Source organism: Neodiprion pinetum, chromosome 5, assembly GCF_021155775.2.
Source record: "Neodiprion pinetum isolate iyNeoPine1 chromosome 5, iyNeoPine1.2, whole genome shotgun sequence".
NCBI classification, from domain to species: Eukaryota; Metazoa; Arthropoda; class Insecta; order Hymenoptera; family Diprionidae; genus Neodiprion; species Neodiprion pinetum.
In genome coordinates, this window is record NC_060236.1 from 24991221 (window position 1) to 25005905 (window position 14685).

Genomic DNA, 14685 nt, shown 5'->3' on the forward strand with positions numbered 1-14685 from the left:
AGTAACTACGCTGCAAAGGAAGAAACAGTTTTTTTTTTAAACCGTTTTTCTTAACTTTTGGTTACAGATACCGACAGCCCTTTTTAATTCTCCTCTTCCATTTTTCTCCATGGAGAATTACGGCCGTGTGTTATTAACCTCTGTATATAACCATTGCTAAAGTATTTGTAATCGATAAAACGGAACACGTACGGAGATCCGACGAAGGGTACATGATTTGCGGACTTTCGACCCGTTTCTAAGCCATATTAAGGGGGAATATTCACCTGGAAACGAAAAAAAAAAAAAAACCACATTCCGGAATTTATTTCAGCAAAACTATTGGAACTATCGGACCGGGTTTTTTTCTAGTTAAAAATATGCATTTCCCAAAATATCTCCAACTTTCTTTAATTAAAAATATCCACGGAGTGTCGTAAAAAAATCTGCCAAAAGGGTACCAGATACCGAAAATCATTTCAACAAAAAAAAAAAAAAAGAAAAAAAAGAAAGAAAGAAAATCAAACTGGATATTGAAATAAATACTACTATCATAACCGATTTGGAAAACTATCGATTTCCGACAAAATGACAACCGCTTGAAACGAACGTAGCAAAAAAATTCTTCAACATTTTGCCTAAAAAAAGGAAAACCAAAAACCAAGAATCGGAAAAATAAAATCTCATGACACTTATTGAATAATTACGTATACAATAACCGTAAGAAACTTCAAGCCAACCGATTCGGTGGTTTTTCGAAATGTTTTGGTTATCAGTTTTTTTTTTACCGATTTTTAGCGAATTTGCAGTCACGTTCATTCATTCATTGATTCGGAACAATTGAAAACATTTTCGAAAATGTACGTACATTCTCAACGAGAAAAATTAAACTATCCGTTAATTCCGATAATTTCCCTGTAAAAAAAAAAAAAAAAAATCCCGAATATTACCGTTTTTTTTCGTTTCCACGCGTATATTCACCCTCGATACGCGTCTCGGTCTGTGAGCAGCACTATCGTACAGTTCGCAATCGCTGTTATAATAATAATAATAACGCGGCAATTTTACACAATATGCATATGTATACATATTTTTATTGTGTACATGTGTGTGTGTGTGTGTGTGTGTGTGGATCTATATGTATATATACATATATTTACTACATATATTCTCGTTATCGATACATCGGGAAGATCGTATTGTGCATCATCTCTATAGCCTGTATATAGTAAGTATATGCGGGAATATTACGAACGTGAAACAGATGTACAAATTATACTCATCTTCAACGATTGATAATTTGATGAAAAAATAAAAAAAATAAAAAAATAGAAAGTATTTTACACAGCGTGAACGCGATGCTTGTTTGTTTATTTTATTTTCTTTTCTTTTTTTCTTTTTCTTTTTCTTTTCTTTTTCTTACCGTGAGAGTACACGTGTGAATTCGAAGAGACGAAAATTTTGTCAACTCTATTAAGAGGCGGTTATAAATGAAATATTTGTGAATTTTTTTTATATTATTCGATAATGAAAAGATCTCTTGCGGGTAAAGTATTTGAACTGTTAAAAATGTTTTCTTTTATTATTCCAGTGTTATCCATTTTTTCATTAGCAAATTCACGTATTCGTAACTTGTCAACATAATGACCTGATAACTATATAAGTCGATGTACGTCTACGACTCTTTAAGAAACATTAATGGAAAGTATCGATTTTTATTTAATAAAAATTTTTTAGTTTCGGGAAAGTGAGAAAAATTCGCCGCGCACAATTCGTAAGTAGAAGGAAAATTATCCCGCGGGTATAGATGAGGCATAGAATTGAAAACATTTCTCAGTTTTAACCGTTCGAAAAACTTTTAGGTAAAAATCGATACAATCTGCAAGATGTCCAATTTTTTTCACACCATTTGTCGCATATTATTTACACCGCATAAAAAAAATTCGCTCTTACCAACGGCCAAAGGTACCGCAATATTTTGATATACATGTATATATATATATAGTTCACGTGCGCAATACTCCGTCAATATACGTTTTATAGATTACACCCTACAAGGGTGTGTATAATTATTTATAATTATTTATAATATACTTATCTAACGGTCTACGTTAGTCTTTATTACATGGTTACTGTACTCAATAAAGTAATATATACGTATTTTTTCTACATGATACGAAACGATGGAGTGCCCGTGTGTCTGTTTTTTTTTTTTTTTTTGTTTCAATCGTTTCGGTAACAGTTTATATACCGTAATATGCGTTACATAACGTTCAGGCAGAAAAGAAACGATAAAATCGTTTCAGATGTACGTGTTTAATGGTATGGAGAAAAAAAAAATAGACAGTCGGGGATTAAGCAATCAACCTTACGTTACAAAACGTTGAGAAAAACCGAAAACTATTTTCGAGAAAAGTATGAGAATTGGGAAATATTTTTATACATGATGCAATTATGTACTTAAGACCTTAAGTTTACTTTCGTTCTACGTTATAACTTCACTCTGAAATGTCTACTACGTTATTACTACTATCGTTATCGTTATCATTATTATTATTTTTATTATTATTATACGATTTAATAATTATAAATTTGATATATTAATATTTAATTATGGTCATTCTGTTTTATATATATATATATATATATATATATATATATATATACCTATACATGATATATAATAATATACATACGTATAATGAATATATGTGTGTATATATGTATACATAATATGCAGGCTGTATTGCGTACGTCTGCGCGGGTGTTGTAAGGTATATATTATTAATATCGTTAATCCTATGTTTAACTAATTTATTTGTCATTTAATCAAATTTTGTATCTCTACATCGAAAAGCTAATAGGCCGCGTCTAGGCATGTGTGTATATATATATATATATATATACATATATATATATATATATATGTGTGTGTGTGTGTGTGTGTGTGTTTGTGTCTTTCACTACAGAATAATTATTATGCAATGTATGATAACACTTTATAATTTAACGTTTCATTGTAATTTAATTTCATACTTGCGTTAACGTACTCAAATATTTCATTATTCTTGTCGTAGTTGTTGTTGATTTTATCATTATTATTATCACCGTTACTAGTATTTTTATCGTGATTAACTTTGTTGTTCGGTAAATTCTTGCTTTTTTCTCTTTTGTTTATCGTAATTTTGTTCACTGGTTATAATTTTTCTTTGTTATCATTATTATTCTTAGTATTATTATTATTATTATTATTATTATTATTGTAGTATTATCTTCTCTACGTTTCTATGCGTATGAAAATTATTTCGTCGACGTCACGTTAGGTAGGTGTTTACAGTATACAATACAGTATGATACATGCACCTGACGTGGGTGAATTGTTAAATTTATTTTCATCGGTGTTCATTGTAAGATTAACGCAATGTAAACAATGTGGAATTTAATAAGTAATGATCTTTTAACTTTGGAGGCAATTAGAGTGATTATTATTATTATTATTATTATTATTATTGTTATTATTATTATTATTATTAATACTATTATTACTACCACCATTATTATCATTATTATTATTATTATCATGATATAAATCGTCTAGCGTGGAGAAAACGAAAATAAAAAAGCGTATTAATTGTTATAATACGCTACATAAAATTAATCACGTGGTACAATAATTGATATAAAAGTGAATTTCTCTTTTCTCTAGATTTTGTTTCGTATAATTTTGATTTTTCACTATGGCTGCCTTATTTCGTACATATACATATACAACCGCATGACGCTCGAATGTTCCATTTTCCAAATAGAATTTTTCAAACACGCATGCGGTATATTGGTTTATAAAACCATGCATAAATTCCAACAGCTGATTCCTTTTATCAATCTAAATCTCAATTACCGAGCTGTAATAATATGCGAATGGTAAAACTTTTTCCGCACAACTTTGCCGTCAAATAAGTAAATTTAAAATTTTGAGGTCGTAACAAAATCGCTTAAGGGAAAAAAGAGAGAGAGAGAGAGAGAGAGAAGAAACTAAAACTGACAAGAACAAATAAAAGTTACAGAACGATATTCACTCCCCTCAAGGTCTGGATCCCTCGTAAATATACATTATGAGGATTATCCAAATATTTCTTTTCAACGCAGCGTGCACCGCGTGTAGAGAAAGGTGAAACGGAAGGATTCGAAAAGGTAAAATTTGCGAGAAGAAAATCAACAAGAAAAAAACAACAAAAAAAAAAAACAACAAAAAACACCATAAAAATACAACAAACACAAACTTGTTTAATTTTTCCCGAGAGGTTAGGTATATCTACCAGCAGTTCCTCCCCCCCACCCCCCACCCCCGCCATCTCCTCACAAAACCTTCCGATTCAAGGTTAAAGCTGCGGTTGCGCCCCTCGGTTCGCTGCCTCATTTTCTCTCCCTCGCCCCTCTCTCTCTATATTCTCTCTCTCTCTCTCTCTCTCTCTTTCTCTCTCTTTCTCTCTGTCTCTCTTTTTCGTTCTCGGTTAAGGAAACTCCTAGCGATCGAACCACCCCGCCGCCGGCAAAAGCACCGCACCGTCGAATCGATACCTGCAGGGGTGGTTCACTGCGCCTCGCTCTCGCACTCTCTCTCTCTATCTATCTCTCTCTCTCTCTCTCTCTCTCTCTCTCTCTCTACCCCGCTTTATATTCCTCTTGTCTACGTATATGTATGATTATACGGTACATACATATAATAAATTGGCTAATACAGACATACTGTAGTTATTTGTGTGTATCCACGATATTTGGGTTATAGGTATACGCATAGGCGGGATACGTAGGTACGTACAAATTGTATTCACTGCGTTAGAACAGCGATGGCTGATTTCTTAATGCCGAATGCGGCGAAGTGTGTCTCTAGGTCTGTCTAACTCTCTCTCTCTCTCTCTCTCTCTCTCTCTCTCTCTCTCTCTCTCTCTCTCTCTCTCTCTCTCTCTGTTTGTCTATCTCTACATGCGCGATTGCATGTCGTTCAATGGTTCGCCCCAAATATCGTACAAGTCAAGTAAATAATGTACCTAATATAGACGATAATGATAATGATAATGATAATAACAACAACAACAACAATATTAATAATAATAACAATAATAATAATAATTTATGTTCATTGTGTTATAGATTTGAATATTAATGATAATATTCATAATAATAATAATAACAACAACAACAACAACAACAACATACTACGTATGTATGCGCATGATATATAATCATAGTTTGGTGTGGTTAGATTATCCTCTCTTTTCCTTGATATATATATAATATGTATATATACGCATGCACATGTCAGCGCACACACACAACGTAACATAAGTGTACCACGGATCGTGCTCCATTCACACTATACATGCGCACACAGACGTACACACACACACACGCAAGCACACGCACATAGGTATGTATATATATTAATATATACATACATAATTGAATCAATTAATCGATACGTGTTTATACATATGTACATACAGCAATTGCGGTTGTTTCGAAGACGGCTATGTAAGCAGGGTCGGAAGGTTGTTGGCGATGATGATCGGTCGGTTGGGTGGTTGGCTGGTTCGTTGGTTGGTTGATTCGGTTGATTCGATTGATTGGCCGAGATGATTCCGTCAGTTTCCTATACCGGGCAGACGAAGACCTCATATTCGAACATCAGCGATACCGCGACGAATACGAAGTACAGAAGGAACATGGTGAAACCAAGGCCCTTGTTCATCCGCCACCGGAAACAGGCGATGCTCAATATCACGAATATCAGCATGCAGAACAGGATCGCTATGCTGCAAACCATGCCGACCGAGTTCACCTCCACCGGCTTACCGTATATCAGACCGTAGAGGAGCCACGGCACCGGAAGTCTTCGCGGAGAACGGGAAGAAGAATGATAAATCATATCAGAAAATAAGAAGAAGAAGAAGAAGAAGAAGAAGAAGAAGAGGAAGAAAAAGGAGAAAAAGAATGAATGTAAAGGCTCATAGTTGAGGTGGTTTCAATATTAATATGTAAACATTATAATGTTAAATTTTAATACGTTCATTGTCATTTATCATTTAGTGAAAAGTATTATTCAAGACGTCCAGCTTTAGCAGTGTAAGATCTGTGTTTTGGAAAACCCTGTCAAAAGAAGTTTACGGATCCATAAACGATTATCGTAATACCCTTTCTCATATTCGTTTGGGTTTCTTTCCGAAATCTCTTATACTCAAGAAATCAAACACCCGAACGCGCATGCGTGAAACCACGTGATTCCATTGGCAGATGCGACCAATACAAGCCGAGTTTTTCGTCCGCTGATTGTCAGGCTGACCAACTCAATTGCGGCCAGACGCGATCCATAAAAAATCGCAAGTGTCTCGACGTTACATTACGATGAAAACTTTAGGTAGCAAAAATTTGACGGATCTGCATCATAGTCAACATAACCTCGAAACGCTTGCCTTAATTGACAGTTCGCGTCGAGACCCAATCAGACATGCAGAGTTGGCAGGCCTGTCTAAACAGTCGAAAAACTTGGGACATGCGCACCGAGGTGTTCAGTTTCCCGAAATCGTCGCGGAATAGTCTCGATCGTCAACCATTGACGTAGTAAAACGGAAAACAATTATCATGGGAAATCCGTATCGTTGTACTAAATTCTTCGGTGAATTTTTGTCGCAGCTATTCAACGTCCGTCGCGTAATGCAAACGAAGGTATGAAAGCTGCTGCTGCTGGTGCTGCTGGTGCTGGACACCCTGCAGGAAGTGACAGTAGTGCGGATAAAATGTAGCAGCTCACCCGACAGTAACGTCGAATATATTGCTGCCGACCGAACTGGACACGGCCATGTCACCGAAACCCTTCCTGGCAACGATCACGCTGGTTATCAAGTCCGGGATGCTCGTACCAGCGGCTAGGAACGTCAGGCCCATCACTTCCGGCGGTATTCGTACCGTGTCACCGGCGACGTTGGCCCACCAAACCATCAGGTAAGAGTACGCGGCGATCCAGAATATTGAACCGATGAACGTCACCGCAAAAAACTTCTTACCTGCGTCGATGAGAATCGGTGAGTAAATTTTTTACAAACGTACATAGGTAGCAAAAGTAGGAAAGAGACGACGGTAAGCGGTTTTCAAGTGATCGCTGTTTCCATTGACGGTTCGATCAGTCAGACGCTTATACTGGCTGATTGGCTGACTGGCTGGCTGGCTGGATGCTTCGCTTTGGATAGTGCCGTAAGCTTCGGTGGTTTTGGAATCCTTCCAGAGGACTGCAGTGCTACCAGTCATTCCTCCTTCTTTTACCACATTCGAAAAAATACTCGATATGTACAACTTGCCACTTTTACCCACTTGTCGGTACAAAACAAAAAGATGCAATCGGTAAAAATCTCCTTTTCTTCTTGCGAAAGAGATATTTGCTTTGACTTCTAATACAAGTCAAAGAATGCCGCGATATAAGAATTCGAGAAAATGCTTGAAGTAATGCACGAAAATTATTCTTTGAAAGGAGTTAACTCACAAGTCTCTCGATGTGAGGATATCCTGAATACGTGTTTGAGTCACACGTACCATAGATATATATCTATAAGATATAAATGTACGAACAGATCGACATACGATCGTTTAAATATCTAGTCAGATCTAGTTAAGTCAAGAATAAATGTTATCCAGATGAAATCGTAGCGGTTGTCTACAGACTGAAAAAATCGTCGATGCTTTTTATTTTTTTTATTTACCTCTAGGTGTGCGAGTGTCTGGCAACGTCAGCCACAATGGGAAGAGAATTGGTGCAACCAAGATGTACGTCAGCCTTTTCCGATTGTTGCTCGGCCACCCCATGTCCAGAGCTTCTGGTGACTCGTCCTCTTCACCCTGCGAGATAAAATTCACGAGTCAGGCACTCCGGCAAGGAATTCCGGTAACCGGTTCTCCATCCCTTCCAGCATGTAAGTCCCAAGATCTTGAATTTTATATCAAGCTTGAAAATGACGTAACGGCGAGTCATTCGGTCGTTTAGTCAGTCGTTACGTTTGGTCAGCATTGACTCAGTTCCGTTTACAAGCATGTAAGGATATATGTTGACTACGTATACCGTGCATAAGCCACTCTTTCAAAATGAAAAGACTCGCTCGCTGCCTCTTTCATTCGCGAATAAACAAAGCTTTTCGGATGCAGTGGCAAAGTCAGGCCGACCCGCATCGCGACGTCTGCAGTCTGCAGTCTGCAGCGAGCTAATATCGCGAAAAGCTTCAAGCGATTCCCAATTTTCGGCAATCGATTAGCGAACATCCGCTGCGATGCGATTGCCGAGCAGATTCTCACCCTCCCTTTTCTACTTTAAACCCCCCCCCCCCCCCGTTTGCTCCATCCTTCCTTCCTGGCTGGTGAATTCGTTCGCGTCTCGTTTTAAAGTAAAAAACAAGAGAAAAAAAAAAAAAATGACGGAAATGAAACGAGAAAAACGAAAGAAGAAGACCTGCCAGTTGGCCTGTATAATATATACATATATACATCTGTACTATGTATCTGCAGCTATTTCATACATCCTTTTTTTTTATTTACTTTTTTTTTGTACATATGTATTGCAAGCGGAGCTTTTCAAGCCACTTCGCGACTTGCTGCACGGTGCCATTGTTAGTATATATTTTACTTCCGGATCATGATATACAAAGTTTTTGATTATTTTTGGGTTCCGATTCCTACTGTGTAAGTTATTTTCGCATTCCTCATGATTATTATATCAAAAGATTGCAAGATTCTAATTCTGTGCACTATTGGACTGATTTATTCATTCCTTGATACGATTGTCAAAAATCTTGAAAGCACAATTGTGATAAACGATAATGCGTCTTCTGTCGTATCAAAATTTTAACACGTGTGATTTATAACGATTTTACATATGAGTTTTTTCAAAAATTTTCGTCAACTGACGTAATAGAGAAAGAATCTGTCTCTTTGTCAGACTTTTTGTAGGAAATTCGCAATCCGTCGTTGTCACGTAACGTTGTCAGTTACAAATAAAATGGGATAATTATCAATAGAATGAAACTTGATGTACGAATTTTTGTTTTCTCCTAAAATCTTAAAAATAGGTATGTTTTTAGACCGTCCAAGCTGTACCCCACCCTTTACTCAGACTTAACTTGATCAGCTTCGGCTGCTCCGTTTATTTTTCCTATCGTTACGTTTTTGATTCGACACATTTTTGACCCGTCTATACATCCCAAGCATCGTGTAATTCCATATTCCGGAATGCAAAATCCGATATGTAGTCGGACTTACCGACTCGAGGCCGGCGTCGAGGCCGGAGGCGATACCGCCATTAGGAAGTTCCTGGATTCCCGCTGTCGTGCCGGCGGTCGTCGTCGTGGTCGTCGTCGTCCCCTGCGATCCCTGCTGCAGTTGCAGGGTCGTTTCTTTGGACGCGGACCCGGAATAATGCGCGGCTGTCGATGTCGCCGCTCCGTTTTGCGGCCTCGTTGCATCGAGGAGAACTTTGAGCGAGGCTATCGCGTGAAGTTGGGTCGCCTTCTCGTCCACCTTGCCTGCGAAAATATAGCAATGTATAAATATAGGATAATTGAGCGATACGAGTGCATGTCTTGTTGAAACGAGCTGATCCGAGTTTGCAAGGTTAACGTAACGCCCAGGCATCTTTTGGAAAAAATTGCTGCTTTGCAGCCGTAGAATAACGCTACGAAATTCGATAAACTGTAATATCATTAACAGTGAAACTGCCTGCTCATATTTTGTTAATTAAACGCCTTTGAAGTCATTCTAAAACCGCAGTGTGGTTCTTGTCTTTGTTTCAACGTTTCGTTATGTTAACAGGATGCAAGAGGATAAACCAAACAGCGTTTTTACCGACCGGACAACAAAAATGACAAATTCACCTGTCATTCCGCGACGGAGTCTACGATGATATTATTACTCATTATACGTAGAATGTCTGTGCGAAAATACGTTCTGTGCCTCCGTCGCGGAATAAAAAATGAATTTGTCATTTTGTTGACCGGCCGGCAAAAACGCCGTTTCTTTTATCCTATTGCTTCCCGTTAAGGTCACTAACCTTAACCGCGTATATGTTTGAATGGTGAATTTCTGGACTCCTATAACAAACATTGCTCGTTCTTGGAATAGCAAGCTCGTGCCTAACGATGCAGAAGATGTAGATATTTTTAGGCGGCCAGCACCGAAACAAATGATTTTCCTCAAATGATGACGCACAATTCTCACTTCAATCCTCGTATGTTTTATTTTTTCAATTCAACCATTTGAACTAATTATTTTAAAGCCTAATATTACGAATATATAAATATATTTGTATGATGTCTATTACTCGGTTTCATCACAGCTTGCGGTAATATGTAGAAAATAATTTCCCTCTTAACTCTCCGCCCAATGAGCTGGGAGAATTCGATGCTTCTAGACCGGCAGAAACAGTCGATAACAGGAAGTTGAACAATCGGTTGAACAGCATAATCGTTATTTAGACAATGGGAGCAGGAACGGGAAGCCCGATTGCCGTAGTGATTCATGGCGGTAGGAACAGTACCGGCAGATTTAAGGTACCTAGAGAAGCACCACTGCAACCACAGTTAGACAAGTTACTGCTCGTGCTTGTTGTAACATCTATTATTCAGGTGCACTGGCGCTGCTGGGAAATACAGTAAATGCTTTTCTCGTTGAGTCAAGGTATTGTAATTACTCACGTGTTACTCGATGCGTAAGGATAAACGCGGCGTATACAAATTCATGTGTAATATATAAGGAACTACACGCATTGCTGTTGGCCTTTGAACTCTATGGCGGCGCCCACCTGGTGGTGAAAATCCGAATAGTCCTATTTAGGATATAATTCAAAGCTGATTGACTGTATTTCAAGTTCTATCCTAAATAGGGTTGTTGAGAATTTCACCACCAGGCCAGCGCCATCATAGAGTTAATTAACTCTCTCTAACCTCAAAAACTTTGACAATTTTCATTAGAGCACAACTGCCACTAACGTGGCGCGTAAAAATTTTTGAGGTTAGATACAGCCACCTTTCTTAGATTACACGTGTATTTGTACACTCGGTGTTCATACTTACGCGTCGAATAACACGTGAGTAATTACAACACCTTGACTCAACGAGAAAGCATTTACTACATATCGCAGCAGCGCCTGCGCACCTGAATAATAGATTTTACAACCAGCACGAGCAGTAAATTGCGTAGCTAGATAATTGAGCACAGCTATAAAAATTTTTGAGGTTAGAGACAGTTGGTCCCCCTGGCAAACAGCCGCTATCGGATTGTAGCGCGTGCGCGTTGAATTTCAGCAGACGACGGACCATGCAGTCATTAGGAATTCACTCTGTATACAAGTGTAAGAAAACTCTGAAAACAATTTTCTTTATTATTCAATTAAAATTTGTAACGCTACAAAAACTGTGATAATTTTGTTGGAATTGCAAGAAGATATGGTACGACTAACTATTTAGTGTACAACTACAGTTGTCAATACTACATTTTTTTGACGTTGCAAAATTATGAATCTCTTTATTATCAATATTTATTATTACACCAACGTCGAATTGAAAAGTTACCATAATTATAATAAAAAAGAATGGCGACACATACTAGATTTTTCGCGTAATAGCTACAAAACTCATTTTCATCCTGTACACAAAACGATGTTTTTTGGCCATGGTGAAAAATAAACACAGTTCCGGAATGCATGGTAACGAGAGCTGAAAATTTCTCGGCCTTCTTCCTACTGATATCAAATAATAACAGGAATTTGCCCCAGTTCTTATATGCACACGCAGCCAACCTCCGGCGTTCACGACGCCGTGTCAGGGTTTTTAATATATACGAGTGTGCACCGTAGTAGCATCATCGCATTCTTACCTATGGGGAAATGGGAATACGTGCAAGAACACTACGCCCACTTTTTAAGAAGCAATGCCCAACCCTTCGCGGAGAATTAAGAAATTCATACACGTCTATGCATAGGGGTGTAAATTCTTGTCTCTTTTTGCTCAACTTATTCTCCCTGCAATATGTATAGTACTACAAGGATAGTAGATTTGGAAAAACGCATTTCTTTTTATTGTTCCTGCACAGGCCTGCTCGTTGAAAAGAAAACACAAATTTTCGAATTACCGCGAAAAACAAGAACACCGTAAAATAATTAGCGAAAACTTGTACGGTGTTCGATTTTCTATGACTTGTCGGATGTTGTTTAAAAAAAAAAAAAAAAACGAAATCTGAACAGATATACCTACATACGTATGTATGTGTCAGGAAATATGAGGAAAAATGAAAAGCTACCGCGTGTTCGTTTCTTCGATATTTGTGTCACATATCTACGTATACCTGGTACATCTGGGAGAAAAATATAGAATGAATCGTAACCTGCTACTGCAGTACAGAAACGCGCGAGATGTTGTAGAATCCTTCGGGAACAAATGGCAATATGCATCGGAACGAGAGGGAGGAGACGTATCGTGTGGCGAATAGCGAGTAAAAAGAAGAAAATGAAGGAGAAAAAAAGAAGGGATGCAAGAAGAGATAAACAGACTGAGAAAAAATAATGAAAGAAACGGAAAGAATATTGTGCCGCAGAAACGATGGATGAGAGTCTACTTTAAATGCAAGAACGCGCACACAACAAATATGTATGTATGTATAAATTGCATCTAGATCGGTATGTACGCAACATGCACGTATAACTTCTGTAGAATATCGACCTAAGGGTTCCTTCCTTCGTCCGTCGAGTCTTCCGTCCTGCCTTCGGCTGTTGAACTTGCAGTTGGTTGGTCGGTCTGAACGATACGCGATGATAATGATGGCGGTGGTGGTGGTGGTGGTGGTGCAGGGGCGGTTAGAAGTTGAGTCGAGGGAGCTTCGGATAAGTTCGAACAGAGGAAGGTGCAGCGCCAATTAACCCGGAAAGCTCAAGCCCCGTTATCGGTTTAATCCGCGGACGAAAGCGCCTAGGATTCGCGGATCGAGTGAAACATCGAGCACGTGGCTCTTGCGAAGGGAAGAAGAGAAAGATTACTCGCTTTCGCTCGTGGAATAAATTATGTCTACTCAAAATAGAGGGAGCTTTTTTATTCGTTGGCAAAAACCTGACGGGACTCGGTTCCGATTCTCCTGCAATTAATCTTGGAGTGGTTTAGCGTTTTGTCACGATGCATTATAAACTGATGTAAGTGGCTACATTTAAAAACAAAAAACAACAAAAGTTAAGGATCATGCAGCGTGAATGAAACAAATCCGGTCGTATACCTAATTAAAATAAATTCTCATTATATAGTATACAAAACAAATGTTACAAAAGACTGGAAACTTTAACTGCAGCTGAAAGCTGGATTGTAGTTTTAACTTCTGATAAATTACGCTGCACTGTTACGTTTCTTTCTTATGCACCAAGAATTTACGGTTCGTTCGCTTTTTGATAAAAATATAGTAAAAAGTGTCCTTGACCTTTGGTTAAACTTAGTACCTAATGCCGAGACGAGACATTGAAAATGTCATCGTGTACAAGTAATAAAACTAACATATTTTTGGAAGGCCAATCATAAGTCGAGGTTGAGACCCTAAACGTTACCTGATAACAGCACAGCATTCTTCATTTGAATTTACGATTCTGAATACTTTCTTCTTTTCTTCGTTGTTTTTTGTGTCAAGGAGAGATTCTTATCATAAAACTCAACGCAATCGACTTCAACTTGACTCTTTAAGCCCTGGTTTAATCATTTCTTTTGTTCGATGCACGTTTCACTGGACCGTGTATAAGCCTGATGCATTCATCCCGAAACACTCAAGAGATACCCGCTGGGCGTGGGATGACCCCAAGTTTCAGAAAATCGCAGTGTCGCAGTTTTTTCCACACACACATAGATAGTCTAAAAACGCGGTATTCACTGTTCAGGAAAAAACGGGGAAGCCAGATAAGAGTCAGGGAAATTTTCAATTAGTCGTGAAATTTCATGGTGACATGGAACGAGAAAGAATGAATCTTTTCCCAGAAAGGAGCAGGATTCAAAAAATGATTCTTCCAAATCACGAACGTGTTTTTGAATACCGATTGATTCTGAGATGTATTTATAGCCATTACGAAAAAAAACACACCTTCAACTTGGGGGTGAATTCGTACCCTCAACTTTTTTCTTCTAAAAATTTCGCATTATCTATGAGTTAGGGGTGCGAATTCACCCCCGAGTTGAGTTTTTATTTTTTTTTTTTTCGTATGGGTTGTTTGAATTCTGATGTGTGAGAAAAATTATAATTCAATCAGGGAGAGTCAGGAAATGTTTTCAATCATTTTATCAACCACGACGAAAGACGCGCGCAAATTGTTGAGAATAAACAGTGGAATAATTTGAATTTTTGTAAATTATCAAGGGGTAGCTGCACGCCGCACGAAAGGAGGTCTGTCTACCTTCACTTTACGGAAGTAGAAGGGGAGGGGGGGTGGATATGGGGGGGGGGGATAGGGGGGAAGAAGCTTACAGGGAGAAACACGGTTCGAGGGAAGTTCGGTGAGATTTGCCGCGTCGGCGATCAATGCGTGGGTTTCTGGGTCAGGGCTGTGTTCGACACGACGCCCGAACTCGGCACTCTTATCCTCCTCTTCAGCGTCCTCCGCACTCGAATTCGCGCGCTAGTTGTCCCGCTGGCTTACTGACCGACTGGCGA

The 14685-nt window shown here is 38.3% G+C and overlaps 2 protein-coding genes across 2 annotated transcripts in view; one reads left to right on the plus strand and one right to left on the minus strand.

Annotated features, from left to right (window-relative positions):
• The window catches only part of kon (chondroitin sulfate proteoglycan 4-like protein), a 71084-nt gene that overhangs the window by 11600 nt on the left and 44799 nt on the right, over window positions 1–14685 (plus strand). The window contains exons 2-3 of the mRNA XM_046628824.2: window positions 6670–7058; window positions 7737–7940. Of these exons, the coding sequence (XP_046484780.1) occupies window positions 7013–7058; window positions 7737–7940 (250 nt within the window). The 5' untranslated portion in view covers window positions 6670–7012. The remainder of the gene's footprint in view (window positions 1–6669; window positions 7059–7736; window positions 7941–14685) is intronic.
• On the minus strand, window positions 5630–6975 carry Nckx30C (solute carrier family 24 member Nckx30C). The gene is made up of 2 exons (XM_069136513.1): window positions 6788–6975; window positions 5630–5870 (listed from the first exon to the last, which is right to left on the minus strand). Exons 1-2 carry the CDS (start codon window positions 6973–6975, stop codon window positions 5630–5632), a joined length of 429 nt encoding a protein of 142 aa, XP_068992614.1.

Coding starts and splice junctions, on each gene's coding strand:
- Nckx30C (XM_069136513.1), bottom strand. CDS start 6,975: ATGGTTTGGTGGGCCAACGTCGCCGGTGACACGGTACGAATACCGCCG. Junction 5,871..6,787: donor ATATTCGACGTTACTGTCGG/GTGAGCTGCTAC, acceptor TTCTCCGCGAAG/ACTTCCGGTGCCGTGGCTCC.